This window comes from Cydia fagiglandana, chromosome 15 (genome assembly GCF_963556715.1).
Source record: "Cydia fagiglandana chromosome 15, ilCydFagi1.1, whole genome shotgun sequence".
Classification (NCBI taxonomy): domain Eukaryota; kingdom Metazoa; phylum Arthropoda; class Insecta; order Lepidoptera; family Tortricidae; genus Cydia; species Cydia fagiglandana.
Window position 1 is genome coordinate 5,366,269 of NC_085946.1, and position 23,830 is coordinate 5,390,098.

The window sequence follows — 23,830 nt, forward strand, 5'->3', positions numbered from 1 at the left end:
GTCACGTCTATAAGCTGTTCTCACGAGTGGTCACGAACCGTCTCGCCAGGAGACTCGACGAGTTCCAGCCGCCAGAGCAGGCGGGGTTTCGCGGAGGATATGGCACCATAGACCACATTCACACAGTGAGGCAGATTATACAAAAGTGCGAAGAATATAATCAGCCCCTGTGTCTAGCCTTTGTGGACTATGAGAAGGCCTTTGACTCTGTCGTGACCTGGGCTGTTCTGGAATCCTTACAGCGATGCCAAATAGACTATCGTTATATCGAGGTGTTGAGATGTCTCTACGAAGCCGCCACCATGAGTGTCCAAGTACAGGGTCAGCAGTCTAAACCTATCCAATTGCGCAGAGGGGTGAGACAGGGGGATGTTATATCCCCGAAACTGTTCACAAGCGCGTTGGAAGATATGTTTAAGACGCTGGACTGGAAAGGTAAGGGCATTAACATAAACGGCGACTACATCTCACACCTACGATTCGCAGATGACATAGTCATAGTGGCGGAGTCGCTAGAGGAGCTGAACCGGATGCTGGACAGCCTAGCTGCGGCCTCGCGACGCATCGGTCTTGGCATGAATTTGGATAAAACTAAAGTCATGATCAATGGCCACATTGATCCAATACCGATAGTCGTAAATGGCCACCTTCTCGAAATCGTTTCGGAATATACTTACCTCGGGCAGATTCTACAGTTAGGTAAAAACAATTTCGAGAAGGAGGCCAAGAGGAGGATCCAGCTGGGCTGGGCAGCGTTTGGGAAACTACGCCGAGTCTTCTCGTCATCCATACCGCAATGCTTGAAAACAAAAGTTTTCAATCAGTGCGTCCTACCCGTCATGACCTACGGAGCCGAGACATATATTATGGACACTCACGGTAGGGTTGGTCCACCAGTTCAAAGTCGCTCAGCGAGCTATGGAGAGTGATAGAATTAAATAAAGAAAACAGTTTAAATTGGTAATGTGAGTTTCATTTTATATATAAGAATCGCCATTACATTAGCAAGAATTAGGCACGAGTGACATTAGACATAGAACGTCGGATACCGGAAGTAAGTTTTAAACTACATGTCATCGACACAAATAAAATAAACCACCACAAAGGTGCAATTACATTGCTATATTTCTAACACCCCTTCTCAATGTAATTACACTTTAAAAACTTAATAAGCATTCTCAACAAATACATTAACAACAAACTTAAATGTTCTCCATACCACACAACACAAGAAAACGTGTGAGCAATTCTCTGTTTAGGGCTTTAGTGAGCATGTCTGCTGGTTGATCACTAGTTCTAACATATTTCAAAGTTAATTTATTATTTTTAACCAACTCCTTAATAAAGTGGTATCTAATGTCAACATGTTTCAGGCGCTTAACAGTATCTGTGCAAGCAACTGAAATGGCTGACTGGTTATCACAATATATGTTCACTGGACATACACTATTAATCCCGAAATCATTCAACAAATTTATCAACCAACAGGCTTCGCTGGCTGCAACACTAAGTGCAACATACTCTGATTCCGTTGAGGATAAACTGACTGATACTTGTTTCTTTGAACTCCAAGATATCAGACAATTTGAAAATTTAAACAAGTAGCCTGTGGTGGATTTTCTATCTTTGAGATCACCACCCCAGTCTGCATCACAGAATCCCTCTAAAACATCATTTTCACATTTATATACTAATTTATAATCTAGAGTATGTTTGACATATCTCAGGACCCTTTTTAATGCTGTCAATAATATCTCATTTGCACATTTCTGATATCTACTCAACAAGGAGACACATACACAAAACATAGGTCAGGCCTAGTACCAGACACTGCATACATGAGACAGCCTATAATTTGTCTACAAGTCTTTTCAATATTTTTATCTACAGTGCCACTATCAGCCTCAAATATTTTACTGTTAATATTCATATCTATTGGTGTCAACATAGGTTTGCAATTTTCCATCTTAAATCTTTTAAGTACATTCTCCAAATAACTCTTTTGACTCAGTTCAGTAATGCCTGTTTGCACATTTTGTTTTATATTAATACCTAAGTAATCTGACACTAGCCCTAGGTCTTTCATTTTGAACTCTTTATTTAATTTGTTTTTAAGTTGTTCCACTTCATTTTCATTTGACCCAAAAATTAACAAATCATCTACATATAGCAACAGATATGTTTGGCTAGTTTTATTACACTTTGTATACAGGCAAGAGTCACAACTTAACCTAGTAAAGCCTTCTTTAACCATTACTGAATTAAATGTTTCATTCCAACATTTTGGTGAGCTTTTAAGCCCATAAAGAGACTTATTTAGTTTCACAATAGTTTTACTACCCTCATAGGCACCTTCTGGTAGGCTAACATACACATTTTCATTTATTTTACCATATAAAAAGGCTCCGGTCACATCCATCTGAATTATAGGCAATTTAAGTTTAGTTACAATTGCTACAAACAACCTAAGAGTTGACAACTTGGCAACTGGGGCATAAATGTCATTTAAATCTAATATGTCATCTTGTTCGAAACCCCTAGCAACTAACCTGGCTTTGTACTGCGGAGTGTCCTTATTACCACTTTTAATCTTAAACACCCACTTACTACTGATCACTTTCTCACTTCCTGGATCACTCACTATTTTCCAAGTGTCATTATCTTCCAGTGTCTTCATTTCACGCTTTATAGCTTCAGACCATTTGTCAGCATCATGTCGGGTCATCGCCTCTTTGTATGTTGTAGGCTCATTTTCTGTAGTGCGGACACTCTGACAGTGACAGTTGTAAAATGCAGGTGGTTTTCTAACTCGTGTGCTGGGTTCTCTATGAGGTACTTCATCACTTAGCTCTAATGAGCTGTCACCTTCATCACCTGACGGGATATATTCACTTCCTGATTCCTCTGCACTTGAAGTCACCGTTCTGTCACTGACGCTAGGCAACTCCCCTTCTGGCTCATTGCAGGGCTGCTCAGTATTATCATCTTTGTTTTCTGTGGTAGTCACTGTGACCTCATGCTGACTCTCATCTTTTGATTCTTTATTTTCCAAGAAAACTATATCCCTCTTTAGTTCCACATTCTTTGTATCTGGATAGTATACTCTGTAGCCTTTCACAGTATCTCCGTATCCAACCATCAATCCTTTTTCCCCTTTTCGGTCCCACTTCCTCCTCTTTTCCTTTGGAATATGAGTATACACTGGGGTACCGAAGGGTTTTAACCGGTGGATGTCAAAACTTTTCCCTGACCAGACTTCATATGGGGATTTTTCACTATCTTTGCTTTTCCCAGTCCTATTCAGTACAAATGCTGCTGTCGTGGTGGCCTCTGCCCACAACTCTTTTGGCAGGTTCTTGGCACTCAACATAGTTCTAGCAGCTTCGACCAGAATACGTATTTCACGTTCGGCTTTACCGTTCTGCTCTGCGGTGTATGGAACGCTTGTCTGGTGTTCTATTCCGCGTCTCGAAAACATCTCCTTCACGTCTTTGTTTACAAATTCTGTTCCGTTATCACTACGAAACACTCGGACTCTGTTTCCTGTCATGTTTTCAGCTTTGTTCAGGAAATCCGAGATACAATCCTTCACCTCGTATTTGTTTTTCACAAAGTAGACTGTTCTGTAGTTCGAAAAGTCATCCTTCAATACGACGAAGTATTTTGAACCGCTTATAGACGCAACTTCCATCGGGCCGCAAGTATCCGCGTGGATAAGTTCGCACGTTTTAGTGGTCACACTTTCGCTGTTACTAAACGGCAAGCGATGTATTTTGCCTTCGAGGCAACTTTCGCACTTGGAAACTGAAGAACTCTTTACATCAATGTTATTTTTCGCAAGCACTTTTCTGACATGATCGAAGTTTTGATGCGCTAATTTTTCATGCCACTCGATCAAGGTACCGTCCAATGTTTTAGCAACACTCGCCACATTGTTTTTAAACCGAAATTCTAAATAACAAGACTTCCCAATTCGTTTTGCGACCGTCACACAGTCCACAGAGAATAGATTTGATTTCATTTCCGGAACGAACAAAACGTCGTCTAAGGTTGTTTCAACCCATTCACTCCCGTTATGCACTTCTACCGCCATCTGTCCATGTCCTAGCACACTAAGTCCCGCACCATTACCTACTTCGACTTTCCAATCATTTTTTGCGCTAGTAAATGTTGAAAATAGTCCACGCTCGCGGCATATATGCTCACTCGATCCAGAATCAACCAAAAAGAGAGTCTTATTACACGGTTCTAACGACTCAGACACGACAAACGCGTTACTTTTCTTCTGTTCTTTGTTCTTCCTAAACCAACACTGTGATTTAGTATGTCCCCCTTTACCACAGTAAAAGCACTTGTTATTATGTCCTTCACTCTTGTTGTTACTATTGTTGCTTCTACACTCACTGGCATAATGTCCAAGTCTGTTACACTTCATACACTTTACATTCTTTTTATTCTTCGCTAGGAAAGCTGACGAGGACGGGGTAGGTTCTTCACCTTTTTCTTTTACTCTTTCTTCTTCTACTAGTAATCTCGCCACCAAGTTATCCATAGTTTGCTTGTCATCAGGGGCAGACTCCCAAGCAGATACAAAGTGTTTATACTCATCAGGCAACGACATTAAGACTTTTGTAATAACGAACTTATCAGAGACTTCTTCGCCCATCTGTTTGAGCTGATTCTGCATTTCCTGAATCTTTGATAGGAATGTAGACATCTCAGTTCCCGATTCGTATTTAAATTGAAAGAAACGTTGCTGTACGATGTGGATACTTGTCTCCGTCTTTTGCTCATAAACACTCTGCAGTTTTTTCCACATTTCAGCCGAGGTTGAACACGATATAATATGCAGCATGGTGTTCTCCTTCATACGCGTAACCAACAAGGCTTGGGCCTTTGCATCTTTTGTTTCCCAAGTATTTCGAGCACTACCAGCTTCTTCGGGTTTTACGCTCTTTCCCTCGACAATGTCCAACCAATTTTGACCTCGCAATAACACGGTGGTTTGAAATTTCCATATATTCCAATTACTGGATCCTTCCAGCTTTATCAAGCTGTTATTTGTATTGAGATTTAAATCCATCTTGCTGTCCTTCCTTACCCTTTCAGCCGAGCAAGTAAATTATTTTGTACTTCCAACAATGGCGTCCATACCAGACCTCACTTTTATACCGATCGCCGACACATTTCTTTCGGCGATGAACTTCCTGAATTCTTTAGATAATTTTACAGGAATATGTGGCTGGGCCCATAACCTGATAGAATTAAATAAAGAAAACAGTTTAAATTGGTAATGTGAGTTTTATTTTATATATAAGAATCGCCATTACATTAGCAAGAATTAGGCACGAGTGACATTAGACATAGAACGTCGGATACCGGAAGTAAGTTTTAAACTACATGTCATCGACACAAATAAAATAAACCACCACAAAGGTGCAATTACATTGCTATATTTCTAACAGAGAGAGCTATGCTCGGAGTTTCTCTGAAGGATAAGATTCGTAACGAATACATTCGACAGAGAACCAAAGTTATCGACATAGCTCAAAGAATTAGCAAGCTGAAGTGGCAGTGGGCTGGCCATATCGCACGAAGAACCGACAACCGCTGGGGGAAACGTGTTCTTGAGTGGAGACCGCGACTCGGCAAACGTAGTGTAGGACGCCCTCCGGCCAGGTGGGATGACGATCTGCGAAAGACTGCAGGCAGATGCTGGATGCGGCAAGCTGAAGACAGGGCGCTATGGCGCTCTTTAGGGGAGGGCTATGTCCAGCAGTGGACTAATATAGCCTGATGATGATGATGATGATGATGTTATGGTATCAATGTTTAAAAAAAGAAGCATCAGAGATAGAACTGGCATTGGAATGAAATAAATACCCGGCATTGTAAATTTTATAGCATTTTCGGTGCAGCGGAGTGGTGTTAACGGAATCGGTATAAACAATTATCTATACCAATTCCGTTAACACCACTCCAATGCACCAAAAATGCTATAAAATTTACGATGTCTGATAAATACAGATCTGTGTCCTAAATAAAGGACTTTGGAAAGCAGTGTAAGCACAGTAGGTATACTCGCGGTAGACCTCATTGCAGCTTTAGCAAACCCCGGCTTCATAAGAAGAGAGGATCTTAACAATTAAAAATTGCAAATTGCTTACAGTAGCGATACCCCAATGAGATAAGCTGGCGATATTGTACCCACACGGGCCTTGCACAAGTGCCCCGTAGGTAGTTAGGCCTGGGTTAAGCAACGTGCCCGGAGCCCCTGACCAACTCACGCGTGAAACTTTTGTGAGGATCCAGTGAGTTTACGAGATTTAGGTAACGCAGGTTTTCGATTTGATGGTAATGGAAATCTGCTCAATTGAGATGTTTATGTAAGTTCTTTCATCATATTTTTATAAGAGCATGCATCTGTACACAGTTGGAATAGTCTTGATTTTGGAATAAATTCCGAATGTCGTGTATTTCCAAAAATGACCTACAATTTCGTCAGATCACAACCAGAATTCACTTATTGCAAAAACATGATTAAACAAAAATTAACCTTATTTTAATACTAGCACGGTTCACTATAGCTATGTTGTGATAGTAATTATCGAGTTTTAATTATCACCTGACGATTTCATCATAAAGCACGACCAAGCTAAGTTGGCAGCGATTTGGATAGCTCAGACCGCGCAAGTACTAAGTATTCAAACGTCATACTTTCATAGAATTTTCATATTAAAAATAACCTAAGCTATCAAAATCGCTACCAACTTACATTATTGGTCTAAGTCTAACTCTATCTACGTTCATTTTCGTAATTCCGACATTATCTGGCCTATAACCGCGAACATCGAAGTTCGCAAATTGCGGGCATTTTTCTCTGTCACTCTTATTACGTCTTCATTGGAGTAAATGAGAAAGATCCCCGCAATTTGCGAATTTCGGTTTTCGCGTCAGCCCCTCTGAAGTGATTTGAAATTACTCAAGTGCACCTTATTCTCGAAAAACATGGTCGTCTAAGACAGGTAAAATGGCTAATATTCTTAATATCAGAACATCTCAAGACATTACTAATGAAATATGATACAGGTGTAAAATACTTCAAATACCGTAAGCTGACACCATCGAGATAATGCAAATAGTGTATGTAAATGAATAATCTAGATGTAGATGCCACACATTTCCCATACAATTAGCAATCTAGATGGACAGTATGCACTCTTTCATAGTGTTTAATGGTCCCACAAATCTCTATTGTTATGTAGCTCAATGTCAAACTCGGATTACGAAAGTCATCTGTACCATGACCGTCCTATTGAGCAGGCGCCGAGTTAATTAGCGCGATGCGGTGCATCTTCAGCTGTCGTTTAAGAAAGTTTTCATACCTGCTTTATTACACCTCTGTGTACGTATGAACAGTCAAGCTCCGTGATTGTTATGCGATAAGGTCTCTTGCTAATTGGAAATTCTATAGCGTAAGTATTGAACAACCAATTTAGCTAGGACCCTAAATGGCGCAACAATCGCAGAGCGTGATAGTACATCGTACGTATCTTACAATGTAAAGTAATGGCTCAAATCAGGTTGGTGAGAAATCAACTTATCTGGTTTATTTTTTAAAAAGAGTATTTTTAATTTTTCTTGCAGGACGGTTTTGGTTCTTAGCTTAAATCATGGTATTAGAAGAAAGCATAGAACTTGTGACGGCTTTGTTTTGGCTTAACAAAATTCTGCGCGCCTAGGCATTTTCTTTGATAACAATGGAAAATCTTTGGTAGATTGATACTATGTTAGGTACCGATGGTTCTATTCGAAAGCACGAAAGTTCGAAGCAGCACTCAACAAATCAACAACATCTTTACGAGTTCCAGCTGATGCATATAAACAAAATGGGATTAAAAAGAACGATAACCGTAAAAAGCTCCGTGGCCTTAATCTCACTTAATCACAAAAAAAGTTTTAACTAAACCGATTTGAGGGCGCCAAGTGTCGATCAAAATACGCTTTGTCACCGGTAAATGTCTATCTATCCAGGGAAATAGGTGAAAGGCGTTTCATTAACGCCAATTGGTTTCCATTTGTTCAACGACCACAGAATAATTGACAAGCTATTTGGCAATTTGTGACGACCAGTTCACATAAAAGACAAATTAGATACAATATTACACTAGCGCCCCTGTCTTGTTTTTTTCGCACTTCGGGTACACGATGCGTTTTTGTTTTTTTATTAGAAAGTGAGTCTGTAAAGCGATGATCTAGCTCCATTGTTAAGTGATGCATGGGTTGTAATCTGGTGATAGGTGCGACGGGCTGTGGAAACAGTGTCAGCTTATTAATTGATTTAATAAGCCAAAGAACTCTTGTAAGAAAGCTCGGATAATAAAACACCCACGATTATCCTATCTACCCCCTAATAAAAGACTCTGTTCTCACATTACATTCTAACTAATCAGATTTGCAATTAAACAAAAAGTATGATTATCAATTGTTAACTTACAGTTACCTAAACACAACACCATCATTTTAATCTTTATCTATTTGGCTGCCATAATAAGCTTATCCTATTTCCCACTTATCAGTGCGTTATTCCGGAACCGTTAAATTATCTCTCCCAAGACTCAACTTAGTTACATTACTTTGGAAGGCTTGTTATGGTATCTCTATATGGTAAAGGCGTGGAGCGGGAGTTTGGTGGTGCTCTTTTTTAAGAAGGGGGACAAAACCCTCCTTAAAAATTACAGACCCATCTCGCTCCTGAGTCACGTCTATAAGCTGTTCTCACGAGTGGTCACGAACCGTCTCGCCAGGAGACTCGACGAGTTCCAGCCGCCAGAGCAGGCGGGGTTTCGCGGAGGATATGGCACCATAGACCACATTCACACAGTGAGGCAGATTATACAAAAGTGCGAAGAATATAATCAGCCCCTGTGTCTAGCCTTTGTGGACTATGAGAAGGCCTTTGACTCTGTCGTGACCTGGGCTGTTCTGGAATCCTTACAGCGATGCCAAATAGACTATCGTTATATCGAGGTGTTGAGATGTCTCTACGAAGCCGCCACCATGAGTGTCCAAGTACAGGGTCAGCAGTCTAAACCTATCCAATTGCGCAGAGGGGTGAGACAGGGGGATGTTATATCCCCGAAACTGTTCACAAGCGCGTTGGAAGATATGTTTAAGACGCTGGACTGGAAAGGTAAGGGCATTAACATAAACGGCGACTACATCTCACACCTACGATTCGCAGATGACATAGTCATAGTGGCGGAGTCGCTAGAGGAGCTGAACCGGATGCTGGACAGCCTAGCTGCGGCCTCGCGACGCATCGGTCTTGGCATGAATTTGGATAAAACTAAAGTCATGATCAATGGCCACATTGATCCAATACCGATAGTCGTAAATGGCCACCTTCTCGAAATCGTTTCGGAATATACTTACCTCGGGCAGATTCTACAGTTAGGTAAAAACAATTTCGAGAAGGAGGCCAAGAGGAGGATCCAGCTGGGCTGGGCAGCGTTTGGGAAACTACGCCGAGTCTTCTCGTCATCCATACCGCAATGCTTGAAAACAAAAGTTTTCAATCAGTGCGTCCTACCCGTCATGACCTACGGAGCCGAGACATATATTATGGACACTCACGGTAGGGTTGGTCCACCAGTTCAAAGTCGCTCAGCGAGCTATGGAGAGTGATAGAATTAAATAAAGAAAACAGTTTAAATTGGTAATGTGAGTTTCATTTTATATATAAGAATCGCCATTACATTAGCAAGAATTAGGCACGAGTGACATTAGACATAGAACGTCGGATACCGGAAGTAAGTTTTAAACTACATGTCATCGACACAAATAAAATAAACCACCACAAAGGTGCAATTACATTGCTATATTTCTAACACCCCTTCTCAATGTAATTACACTTTAAAAACTTAATAAGCATTCTCAACAAATACATTAACAACAAACTTAAATGTTCTCCATACCACACAACACAAGAAAACGTGTGAGCAATTCTCTGTTTAGGGCTTTAGTGAGCATGTCTGCTGGTTGATCACTAGTTCTAACATATTTCAAAGTTAATTTATTATTTTTAACCAACTCCTTAATAAAGTGGTATCTAATGTCAACATGTTTCAGGCGCTTAACAGTATCTGTGCAAGCAACTGAAATGGCTGACTGGTTATCACAATATATGTTCACTGGACATACACTATTAATCCCGAAATCATTCAACAAATTTATCAACCAACAGGCTTCGCTGGCTGCAACACTAAGTGCAACATACTCTGATTCCGTTGAGGATAAACTGACTGATACTTGTTTCTTTGAACTCCAAGATATCAGACAATTTGAAAATTTAAACAAGTAGCCTGTGGTGGATTTTCTATCTTTGAGATCACCACCCCAGTCTGCATCACAGAATCCCTCTAAAACATCATTTTCACATTTATATACTAATTTATAATCTAGAGTATGTTTGACATATCTCAGGACCCTTTTTAATGCTGTCAATAATATCTCATTTGCACATTTCTGATATCTACTCAACAAGGAGACACATACACAAAACATAGGTCAGGCCTAGTACCAGACACTGCATACATGAGACAGCCTATAATTTGTCTACAAGTCTTTTCAATATTTTTATCTACAGTGCCACTATCAGCCTCAAATATTTTACTGTTAATATTCATATCTATTGGTGTCAACATAGGTTTGCAATTTTCCATCTTAAATCTTTTAAGTACATTCTCCAAATAACTCTTTTGACTCAGTTCAGTAATGCCTGTTTGCACATTTTGTTTTATATTAATACCTAAGTAATCTGACACTAGCCCTAGGTCTTTCATTTTGAACTCTTTATTTAATTTGTTTTTAAGTTGTTCCACTTCATTTTCATTTGACCCAAAAATTAACAAATCATCTACATATAGCAACAGATATGTTTGGCTAGTTTTATTACACTTTGTATACAGGCAAGAGTCACAACTTAACCTAGTAAAGCCTTCTTTAACCATTACTGAATTAAATGTTTCATTCCAACATTTTGGTGAGCTTTTAAGCCCATAAAGAGACTTATTTAGTTTCACAATAGTTTTACTACCCTCATAGGCACCTTCTGGTAGGCTAACATACACATTTTCATTTATTTTACCATATAAAAAGGCTCCGGTCACATCCATCTGAATTATAGGCAATTTAAGTTTAGTTACAATTGCTACAAACAACCTAAGAGTTGACAACTTGGCAACTGGGGCATAAATGTCATTTAAATCTAATATGTCATCTTGTTCGAAACCCCTAGCAACTAACCTGGCTTTGTACTGCGGAGTGTCCTTATTACCACTTTTAATCTTAAACACCCACTTACTACTGATCACTTTCTCACTTCCTGGATCACTCACTATTTTCCAAGTGTCATTATCTTCCAGTGTCTTCATTTCACGCTTTATAGCTTCAGACCATTTGTCAGCATCATGTCGGGTCATCGCCTCTTTGTATGTTGTAGGCTCATTTTCTGTAGTGCGGACACTCTGACAGTGACAGTTGTAAAATGCAGGTGGTTTTCTAACTCGTGTGCTGGGTTCTCTATGAGGTACTTCATCACTTAGCTCTAATGAGCTGTCACCTTCATCACCTGACGGGATATATTCACTTCCTGATTCCTCTGCACTTGAAGTCACCGTTCTGTCACTGACGCTAGGCAACTCCCCTTCTGGCTCATTGCAGGGCTGCTCAGTATTATCATCTTTGTTTTCTGTGGTAGTCACTGTGACCTCATGCTGACTCTCATCTTTTGATTCTTTATTTTCCAAGAAAACTATATCCCTCTTTAGTTCCACATTCTTTGTATCTGGATAGTATACTCTGTAGCCTTTCACAGTATCTCCGTATCCAACCATCAATCCTTTTTCCCCTTTTCGGTCCCACTTCCTCCTCTTTTCCTTTGGAATATGAGTATACACTGGGGTACCGAAGGGTTTTAACCGGTGGATGTCAAAACTTTTCCCTGACCAGACTTCATATGGGGATTTTTCACTATCTTTGCTTTTCCCAGTCCTATTCAGTACAAATGCTGCTGTCGTGGTGGCCTCTGCCCACAACTCTTTTGGCAGGTTCTTGGCACTCAACATAGTTCTAGCAGCTTCGACCAGAATACGTATTTCACGTTCGGCTTTACCGTTCTGCTCTGCGGTGTATGGAACGCTTGTCTGGTGTTCTATTCCGCGTCTCGAAAACATCTCCTTCACGTCTTTGTTTACAAATTCTGTTCCGTTATCACTACGAAACACTCGGACTCTGTTTCCTGTCATGTTTTCAGCTTTGTTCAGGAAATCCGAGATACAATCCTTCACCTCGTATTTGTTTTTCACAAAGTAGACTGTTCTGTAGTTCGAAAAGTCATCCTTCAATACGACGAAGTATTTTGAACCGCTTATAGACGCAACTTCCATCGGGCCGCAAGTATCCGCGTGGATAAGTTCGCACGTTTTAGTGGTCACACTTTCGCTGTTACTAAACGGCAAGCGATGTATTTTGCCTTCGAGGCAACTTTCGCACTTGGAAACTGAAGAACTCTTTACATCAATGTTATTTTTCGCAAGCACTTTTCTGACATGATCGAAGTTTTGATGCGCTAATTTTTCATGCCACTCGATCAAGGTACCGTCCAATGTTTTAGCAACACTCGCCACATTGTTTTTAAACCGAAATTCTAAATAACAAGACTTCCCAATTCGTTTTGCGACCGTCACACAGTCCACAGAGAATAGATTTGATTTCATTTCCGGAACGAACAAAACGTCGTCTAAGGTTGTTTCAACCCATTCACTCCCGTTATGCACTTCTACCGCCATCTGTCCATGTCCTAGCACACTAAGTCCCGCACCATTACCTACTTCGACTTTCCAATCATTTTTTGCGCTAGTAAATGTTGAAAATAGTCCACGCTCGCGGCATATATGCTCACTCGATCCAGAATCAACCAAAAAGAGAGTCTTATTACACGGTTCTAACGACTCAGACACGACAAACGCGTTACTTTTCTTCTGTTCTTTGTTCTTCCTAAACCAACACTGTGGGATTACTAATATGTTGCATAAAATTTACTGTCATATTTTACTTTCGCATAGCAACCCTTGGCAGAATCATCATTTCGCAGAATTACTTTTTGCATAAGTTTCATGGCATACTGTTGTTTCGCACAATTTTGTAAAGCAGAATAATGCAATGGCATAATCTCAATTTGAAGAATAATACTATAATCGAATAATTGTTTTGCCGAAAATTGCGTCGCATAATATGTACTTGGCATACTGTCTTTTCGCACAATTTCCTTAGGCAGAATAATTCATTGGCATACTGTTGATGAGAATAATATTTTGATGGATAGTTAGTTTCTCGCCAAAATAACTATTTTCATGGGATATAATGTTTAATCGATATAAAAGCTACTGGATATAACGTTTACTGGATATAATGAATATTTGTTATAAGTATTTATGGTATAATGTATTCAAATGTATAATAATAAGTTGAGGTTATAATAAAAAAGTCGGTTCTGGCGCTTCGCCGGCCGCTACCGCGGCACGCTCGCTTCGCTCGCTCGGCTCGCGCGCTGTAGGGTCGCAGTTCTACCTAACACTCCTCCTCGCTTCGCTCGTCGTCGTACCTAACTGAGACCTGCCTTAAGTTCGAATACGTAGGTTGTTATAATAGTAGTAAATATTACAAATTATACCAGTACTACATTATGCCAACTGAGCGTTATATCGAACTTAATTATATACGCTGTTAATGTTAGATTAGAAGTTGTTATATTACAAGTTCATTATACTTGACGATAGTTAGACTCTTTAAGAATATACCATGTATTGTTATAGCAAAAGTGCATTAGGTCCCTCAATCGTTATATCGACTAAAAATATATCAAAAGTTGTTATATGGACCGTTACGCACCCTCTTTTGAGTAGGGGTCGCAGTTCTAACCTAACCTAACCTACAGTTCTGGCAACAATTCCTTTTATGTAGGGATCGCAGTTCTAACCTAACTTAACCTGTAGTTCTGGCAGCAATTCCTTTTGTGTAGATTCAGTCAGCGACATGAGTATTATGCGGTAACAATTTCGGCAGAACTTTTATTCTGCTGCATAACATTCTGCGAAATTCAAGTCTACAATATGAGCAATATGCCATAAGAAATTCGGTGGAATGTAATTTATGCTACATACAATTCTGCGTATGTAAAATCGACGATAGTAGTATTCTGCTATTCAAAATTCTGCCAAATGAATGTTATGCGACATGACAGTTATGCTAATTATACAATTATGCAAAAGTATCATTCGGTTAAAAATGTTTCTGCGAAACCTGCTATGCGAAGTGTATTTCGGACAATCGATATTATGCAAGATAAAGGGAAGCCAACACTGTGATTTAGTATGTCCCCCTTTACCACAGTAAAAGCACTTGTTATTATGTCCTTCACTCTTGTTGTTACTATTGTTGCTTCTACACTCACTGGCATAATGTCCAAGTCTGTTACACTTCATACACTTTACATTCTTTTTATTCTTCGCTAGGAAAGCTGACGAGGACGGGGTAGGTTCTTCACCTTTTTCTTTTACTCTTTCTTCTTCTACTAGTAATCTCGCCACCAAGTTATCCATAGTTTGCTTGTCATCAGGGGCAGACTCCCAAGCAGATACAAAGTGTTTATACTCATCAGGCAACGACATTAAGACTTTTGTAATAACGAACTTATCAGAGACTTCTTCGCCCATCTGTTTGAGCTGATTCTGCATTTCCTGAATCTTTGATAGGAATGTAGACATCTCAGTTCCCGATTCGTATTTAAATTGAAAGAAACGTTGCTGTACGATGTGGATACTTGTCTCCGTCTTTTGCTCATAAACACTCTGCAGTTTTTTCCACATTTCAGCCGAGGTTGAACACGATATAATATGCAGCATGGTGTTCTCCTTCATACGCGTAACCAACAAGGCTTGGGCCTTTGCATCTTTTGTTTCCCAAGTATTTCGAGCACTACCAGCTTCTTCGGGTTTTACGCTCTTTCCCTCGACAATGTCCAACCAATTTTGACCTCGCAATAACACGGTGGTTTGAAATTTCCATATATTCCAATTACTGGATCCTTCCAGCTTTATCAAGCTGTTATTTGTATTGAGATTTAAATCCATCTTGCTGTCCTTCCTTACCCTTTCAGCCGAGCAAGTAAATTATTTTGTACTTCCAACAATGGCGTCCATACCAGACCTCACTTTTATACCGATCGCCGACACATTTCTTTCGGCGATGAACTTCCTGAATTCTTTAGATAATTTTACAGGAATATGTGGCTGGGCCCATAACCTGATAGAATTAAATAAAGAAAACAGTTTAAATTGGTAATGTGAGTTTTATTTTATATATAAGAATCGCCATTACATTAGCAAGAATTAGGCACGAGTGACATTAGACATAGAACGTCGGATACCGGAAGTAAGTTTTAAACTACATGTCATCGACACAAATAAAATAAACCACCACAAAGGTGCAATTACATTGCTATATTTCTAACAGAGAGAGCTATGCTCGGAGTTTCTCTGAAGGATAAGATTCGTAACGAATACATTCGACAGAGAACCAAAGTTATCGACATAGCTCAAAGAATTAGCAAGCTGAAGTGGCAGTGGGCTGGCCATATCGCACGAAGAACCGACAACCGCTGGGGGAAACGTGTTCTTGAGTGGAGACCGCGACTCGGCAAACGTAGTGTAGGACGCCCTCCGGCCAGGTGGGATGACGATCTGCGAAAGACTGCAGGCAGATGCTGGATGCGGCAAGCTGAAGACAGGGCGCTATGGCGCTCTTTAGGGGAGGGCTATGTCCAGCAGTGGACTAATATAGCCTGATGATGATGATGATGATGATGTTATGGTATCAATGTTTAAAAAAAGAAGCATCAGAGATAGAACTGGCATTGGAATGAAATAAATACCCGGCATTGTAAATTTTATAGCATTTTCGGTGCAGCGGAGTGGTGTTAACGGAATCGGTATAAACAATTATCTATACCAATTCCGTTAACACCACTCCAATGCACCAAAAATGCTATAAAATTTACGATGTCTGATAAATACAGATCTGTGTCCTAAATAAAGGACTTTGGAAAGCAGTGTAAGCACAGTAGGTATACTCGCGGTAGACCTCATTGCAGCTTTAGCAAACCCCGGCTTCATAAGAAGAGAGGATCTTAACAATTAAAAATTGCAAATTGCTTACAGTAGCGATACCCCAATGAGATAAGCTGGCGATATTGTACCCACACGGGCCTTGCACAAGTGCCCCGTAGGTAGTTAGGCCTGGGTTAAGCAACGTGCCCGGAGCCCCTGACCAACTCACGCGTGAAACTTTTGTGAGGATCCAGTGAGTTTACGAGATTTAGGTAACGCAGGTTTTCGATTTGATGGTAATGGAAATCTGCTCAATTGAGATGTTTATGTAAGTTCTTTCATCATATTTTTATAAGAGCATGCATCTGTACACAGTTGGAATAGTCTTGATTTTGGAATAAATTCCGAATGTCGTGTATTTCCAAAAATGACCTACAATTTCGTCAGATCACAACCAGAATTCACTTATTGCAAAAACATGATTAAACAAAAATTAACCTTATTTTAATACTAGCACGGTTCACTATAGCTATGTTGTGATAGTAATTATCGAGTTTTAATTATCACCTGACGATTTCATCATAAAGCACGACCAAGCTAAGTTGGCAGCGATTTGGATAGCTCAGACCGCGCAAGTACTAAGTATTCAAACGTCATACTTTCATAGAATTTTCATATTAAAAATAACCTAAGCTATCAAAATCGCTACCAACTTACATTATTGGTCTAAGTCTAACTCTATCTACGTTCATTTTCGTAATTCCGACATTATCTGGCCTATAACCGCGAACATCGAAGTTCGCAAATTGCGGGCATTTTTCTCTGTCACTCTTATTACGTCTTCATTGGAGTAAATGAGAAAGATCCCCGCAATTTGCGAATTTCGGTTTTCGCGTCAGCCCCTCTGAAGTGATTTGAAATTACTCAAGTGCACCTTATTCTCGAAAAACATGGTCGTCTTCCTAAGACAGGTAAAATGGCTAATATTCTTAATATCAGAACATCTCAAGACATTACTAATGAAATATGATACAGGTGTAAAATACTTCAAATACCGTAAGCTGACACCATCGAGATAATGCAAATAGTGTATGTAAATGAATAATCTAGATGTAGATGCCACACATTTCCCATACAATTAGCAATCTAGATGGACAGACAGACAATACAAGATCGAATAACATAGACACGCTGTGAATCGTGGTTCATTGTCAATGTGTATTTAGTAGTAGTCACTGAAACTTGAATATCTAGTTGAATATCAACTTGAATATCACATAAAGTGAAGTGAAATACTTATGTTATATTCATCTTCCTCGCATTATCCCGGCATTTTGCCACGGCTCATGGGAGTAGGCACATAGGCACTATCTGACCAGCCGGCCTAGCCAAGGTTACAATCGCTATCGCTTCGACATCGAAAAGCATTATGTCTCTCTATCACTCTTCCTTAATAGCGACAGTGACAGTTGCGTTTCGATCGCTACGGAGCGTAACCGATTGGCATCTCGGCTACGCGGCCTGACATCTGACCTTCCAACCCTGAGGGGAAACTAGGCTGTATTAGGATTAGTCCGGTTTCCTCACTATGTTTTCCTTCTCCGAAAAGCGACTGATAAATCAAATGATATTTCGTACATATCAGGTCTTTATACCTATACATCACGGAACAATGGTGTTCCGGAAAGGAAGGCGTGCTCGGGGCCGAAGCCAACATGTAGAGGGTGTTTTGACACTTTAATGAAATGGTAGGTGTACACAGAGCGAAGGCTGCCGTTGCCCGTGTCATACGATACCGGATAGTAACCGGATATCCGGTGCATCTCTAGTACTTACACGTCGTTTTCAAAAAGTCATTGCCTATAGAGGTGACAGGTAGGTTCCCCTACCGAGTCTATCGCATTACGAGATATTAGAATATCGAGCACTAGAACCTTTATCCCTGTAAAGGTTGTAAACCGCGCTCCTATCTATATTACTACGGAATATCCAAGTGTAATCGCGAGTTCTGAATACTCCATCTAGTAGTAGAGGTGAACTGCGGTACGTGGGAGATAGCCATCTGACCCGCCAGCGTGCGTGGTGGCTGTTATGTGACTTACATCGTCACCGTGAACCGTATAACCCACATGCGATAACGAGGGTTGGCTTTTGGACTATTGTAAACAAGTTTATTCTTATTTTCTTTAGGTGAAAACTTAACCCTCGACGTAGGTACAGCCTGGCAAAAAAGAGTAGAAATTAAAAAGTGGCAACACTGTAGTGTCGTCCCTTTCAAACCAATTTATATAAGAAAACGGGACGACACTAGAATGTTGCCACTTTTTAATTTCTACTCTTTTTTGCCAAGCTGTAATGAGGAGGCACATTTTCAATGCAGTTTTGTTTCTTTTTAAAAATAAAGGAATGTCTCCTTTAAGTAAAATGAGCCAGCTTAAGGATTTATGGTAGTTTCCCTCCAGGGCCCGACTTATCTTTCCACACTGTATATAGGACCTCACTTTTATCCCAAGGACCCGATATGCATAAATCGGTGAGAAAAAGCTTTAGGTATCAAAAACTAAGGCAAATGACGAAGACCCATTTTATAGGCTGCATTTTAGGGAGGTACTTAAATATATTGGAAAAAGTAAATACACAAGTAAGCTAAGTTTCAATGAAGTGGTACATAATTTTGGGCATGTACTTAATATTCGTATTGGGCTATTAGTATTCTTTAGGTATTTATTTTCCATCTTAGGCTGGTTTTATGACTGTTATACAGCAAAATACTAATACTTATAAGGAAGATATCATCGTCGCTACCGTTAAAATCACTACTTTGAGAAGGTTAAATGCAGCTAAATATTATTTTTTAAATGTCCCGACTCAAATCTTAAGTATAAAGCATTTGTTTTCTCTACAATATTTTCCATTGCATTAAGTAATTGAGCGCTTACGGAACTGTGTTAGCAGTTCGATGGTCATTATTTTATTTCCATTTGCACTAAAGTGATTAAACGTTGAACGGTAGTATGCAACGGAGCGTTCCGTCGTCGTCTTTTTGGACCAATTTTATGGAGTGGAGTGACAATGCGTCTGAGATAGTTTGTATAGTGCATAAAATACAGCTTTTCCACCTAGCGCGCTGAAATGTTTGACGTTATATTTTTTTCATCACACTTGCTCGCAAAAATATAATTTCATGCAGGTAAAGGACAAACTGCCGGATTCGAACTTTAAGATACGTCAATTTAGATCTAGAATCGATATGGATTAGATGTGTCAGTGTAAAAAGTGACGTTTGTTTGAAGAAACCTCACATTTGACACTGACATATCTAATCCATCTCGTTTCTAGATCTATTAATTGACGTATCTTAAAGTTAGAATCGGGCCGAAAGGCCTATATTGTTCCCGCGCGAGTTATGAATTTGTAGTAATATTGTCAAAGTTTGTTTGACCAAAGTCTAACTACTCGTATTGCATTAGCAATGCTCAATTGGTCATGCATAAAAAATCAAATAGACGTAGTCAAGCTGTAAAAAACGCATTTCAACGTGTACCTTAGAATAAGCAAAAAACCAAAAGCCCAGCCGTCATAATGTCCACAGTCAGCGAAACCACTGGCATTAATGGTAGTGCTAGTGCCCCAGTTGCCATAATGCGTGCGCTGCGCCGGCGCCGCCGTGCGAACCGCCCTGGCACACTTACTTTTAGGACTTTTTGTACTAATCGTGACAGCTATGGTAATGCAGTTCTATAAGACAAATAGATAACCGTTTTAGAGTTAAAATCAAAATTGCAAACGATTTGATCGTCTAACGATTCGACCGATTGTTGATGTTTTATTTTAAAATTGGGAAGAATTGGGTTAAGGTTGGTAATTGGAGATATAACATCACGACAATGGACATATTGTTTTTTATGATCGTGTTTTGCATATTTTTTAAAACGTAATGGCTATCCATTATGTTGAATGCTGATAATGACACTTCATACTTCAGTATGTTACGTTTTTCGAAACCTGTGCATTACCTAATTCGAGGGCATTGTCGATATAGGTAGGTACCTACTTACTCATTTAATTTTGTAGTTTTATATTTGCACTTATAGTTATTAGTCTTCGTTTAATTGTGCCGTTATCAAGGTCGCGTAGTACGTTCAACCTGCCAGTTATTTTGGAGCGGAGCGGCGCAAACCAGATGCACTGAAAAGAATTTTGAATCTCAGTGTGATTTAAAAAATATTAACTTTGCACTTTGCATGCAATTAATTTATGTTTGTATAGTCGGCGCGTTTATATATCTTTTGCTGTTGTGAGTATCTATCCAAAACTTGGCGGATAGGTATTTTAATATTATATGCTTAACCACTATATATTCTTATGTTGATTATGCTGCTGCCAAACTTATTTTGTATCGTGAATAGATGACCAAAATTGTCCTATAATATTTATTTATTTTAATACTAAAAGCTAACTTTTAACTCTATCACCAACAACTATAATATATTCCAACAGCTAACCTTACTAACCCATGATTTGCTTCTCAAGTGTTTACCAGATGTTCGGTCATTGGTCACCTGTTTTCCCAATAAACGGTTCTAAATTGTAGATGTTCACTTATTTTCATTCGTTCTTAACCTACACTAAGTTGAAACCAGGCGAAGGTTCACCAAAAGTCGTCCGCGGAAGGAGGTGGTTACGCGCATCATATCTCATGGCTATCTGATGTTTCGCAAGGCTCGCATCCGCACCGGCATTTTGTTGGTCTAATCTTGATAACATGTCATAATTAGTGTTAGTTACTGAGGGCTGGAAGGTTAGAAGGTGTTTAAAGAGTTCTTTAAGTAGGTAACTGCTGTTGCTAATAGGCACTATAACCCCCATACGTAAAGAGGGGTATTGGAAGTAGGACCGCTACGTGTGTCTGTCTGTGGCACGGTAGCTTTTGAACGAGTGAACCGATTTGGATGCGGTTTCTTTTATTAAAAGAAGGTTTTCTAGCGGTAGTTTTTTTATCAAAATAGGTTCATCCGTTTGTGATGAAGGTTTTTAAAATTTTAAATTTAATGTTTAGGTATAAGTACATATATTTATTTGTTCCGCTGGACGCTGCGTGCTGTAAATCCTTCACTCATTATACGAGTAAAATATGTATACAAGTAAATTCCGTTGATTAGTTATCCAAAATTATGTTTCTAAGCCCCATGCAGAAAACATTTTTACGGTTCTAAATTAAAGTAGGTATTTTTAATAAACGAAATACAGAAATTAGGCTTGAAGAGCCGAAGACACATTTCACAGGCCACACATTTAGAACAGCTTACAAAATACGTTTTAAAAATATGATCTTTACCTACAATTGAGAGCAACGCAAATATTATAAGTTGTAAAAATGTGGATGGGTGCACTAATTTACAACAAACATATGAATAAAATCCGCTTGTTTTTCAACCAGGTGGTGTTCCTATCAGAGAAGAACAGCTACATACCAGTAAGCATCAAACCCCGCTCTCCCCCCGCGGATACTCCATGGCGGGAACCTCCAGCGTGGGAGCGCGAGTATCGTCGTCATCGGACCAACGGCAGTAGAGTACAATGTAAGTTTTGCAAGCAAGTCTATTTACCTCTCTGTATCTTTAGATATTTCAATAAAAGTAAATTAAATCCACCCTTAAATGGCTCCTTAAGCCAGTTGAGGGTAGATGAAAACATTACATGATCAAATAAAATAATGTAGGTTAAAGTCAGGTCGGTTAGTGACTGATCCAGGCGGTTTTGTAATTGGCTGGTTAACCAATAAATGTTATAACTAGGCACCCGAAAATGTACCTACAAATTGTTTGTTTAGTACCTACTTTTATTTAATACTTACAGACTTATAAACAAGATTAAAAATGGAATGTGAAAAAAAACTTAGCAAGTTCGTTTGAATTATAGCTTTGTCTATTTTAATGTACTCGTAAAACTCGTGTCTTGAGACAATTGTCCCTAGTCTATCCCTGGCTTAAAAGTCGCTTTCTAAATGTAATGTAAGTAGATACACCTATTATCTCCAGAAAACGATTTTTTTACACGTAAAATGGCAAATAAATTAGCTACTAATACCGTCTCCTTTCCTAGGCTTATAATGCTTACAAATAAAAATTACCTGACCTTAGATCCCAATATCATTTACTTCACACCTCGACCTTCCCTAACAATATTACCTCTATTATGCTATAACAGTCATTCTAGAGATTACCTTTGATAGTTCCGACCGCTACTGGACACGGTATGAATGTTCATTCAAACTTCTTGTGAAACAGCTTTACCATATTAATTATGAAGCATACATTACGATTTCAATCTTTATGTCTGGGAGGTAAGGACTTGAATCAACGCATAAAGAAACTGGTAGTTTAACAAATTTAATAAACTTATGAATCAAGCAGTTATAATCTTTCTGTCATTGTGATACAAACTACTAGGTATGTCTTAAGTAAATTGGTGGTGTGTGGAGATAGTATCGATGTTCGCGCGTGCCGCGAGCGCTTGAGCAAGTCTTTGTTTGTTTTTATACCGCTTTATTGAGCCATTCATTCAGGGATAGGATAGGACTTTTACATATAGACTGTATGTAATTAGCGGAAGCTAGTGTGAAGAAATACTCGATGCTTTTTAGATCGTACAAGTTTAAAGTCAAGGAATCCTGATTTAATTAAGTAACTATTATACATATGCACAACAAGTATATATCACGGTTGACTGATAAACGACCTCGTAAATTTTATAGCATTTTTGGTGCAGCGGAGTGGTGTTAATGGAATTGGTATAGATAATTCCAACTGAAATGGTAAATTAAGATTAATATTAACGTAATTAACGCTAATTAATCAATAGGGTTGAAATTGTTTAATACTAATTCCGTTAACACCACTCCGCTGCACCGAGAATGCTATAAAATTTACGATGTCTGCTGATACATTGATAAAATAAAGATCGCAAGAAACCGTTGTATGAGGGCCAATACCGTTCGTTGTTGAGATCCTTGGGGGATGCCTATACAATACATTGCCAAAAGGGCCTTGCGACCGTGGCTTGCCGTGGTTTAATCCGGAATAGTTGACACTTATGCCATAGCAGCGTGTGCTGTGATTGATTTCCGCCGAGTCCCCCACCAAACACTTGGCACATAGGTAATCTTTACCCAAACGTTTTTCAATTGTATTAACCCATAAATAAAATAAATTTTAATAAAAGAATTTGAAGCGATTAACCACGATCTATTCAATTAAAATTATTTTATTTAAATTGGTACCGATTAATCGCAATACCAATCAAATTTTCGCCTTTTCCGAAGTTGTTTTAAGTGAGTAGTTGTGCCGAGTAGAATGCGATTATCGTGACTAATTTAATATTTAAACGTCTCAACGATTGACCCGATTATTTGCCCAACAGTTCCACTCAATATTGCAAATTGATTCTTGTTTTATTTCACAGATATTGAAGCAGAGTGCCAAGACGACTTCATGAAGATTAGAGTGGGCTTTAACGGGTCCTTTGCAGGCCTGGTTTATTCAGCAGGTAAACTAAATAAACTCTAGTCATAAAACAAACATTCACATATAAATACGCTTAGAGAATACATAGAGAGCGCTTATTCGAGGCAAAATACTCAGCATGATGCTAGTCTGGCT

The 23,830-nt window shown here is 39.2% G+C and overlaps 1 protein-coding gene across 1 annotated transcript in view; it reads left to right on the plus strand.

Moving 5' to 3' along the window:
* The window catches only part of LOC134671266 (cuticlin-3), a 51,789-nt gene that overhangs the window by 14,040 nt on the left and 13,919 nt on the right, over positions 1 to 23,830 (plus strand). Inside the window, exons 5-6 of the mRNA XM_063529078.1 lie at positions 21,610 to 21,751; positions 23,634 to 23,717. Of these exons, the coding sequence (XP_063385148.1) occupies positions 21,610 to 21,751; positions 23,634 to 23,717 (226 nt within the window). The remainder of the gene's footprint in view (positions 1 to 21,609; positions 21,752 to 23,633; positions 23,718 to 23,830) is intronic.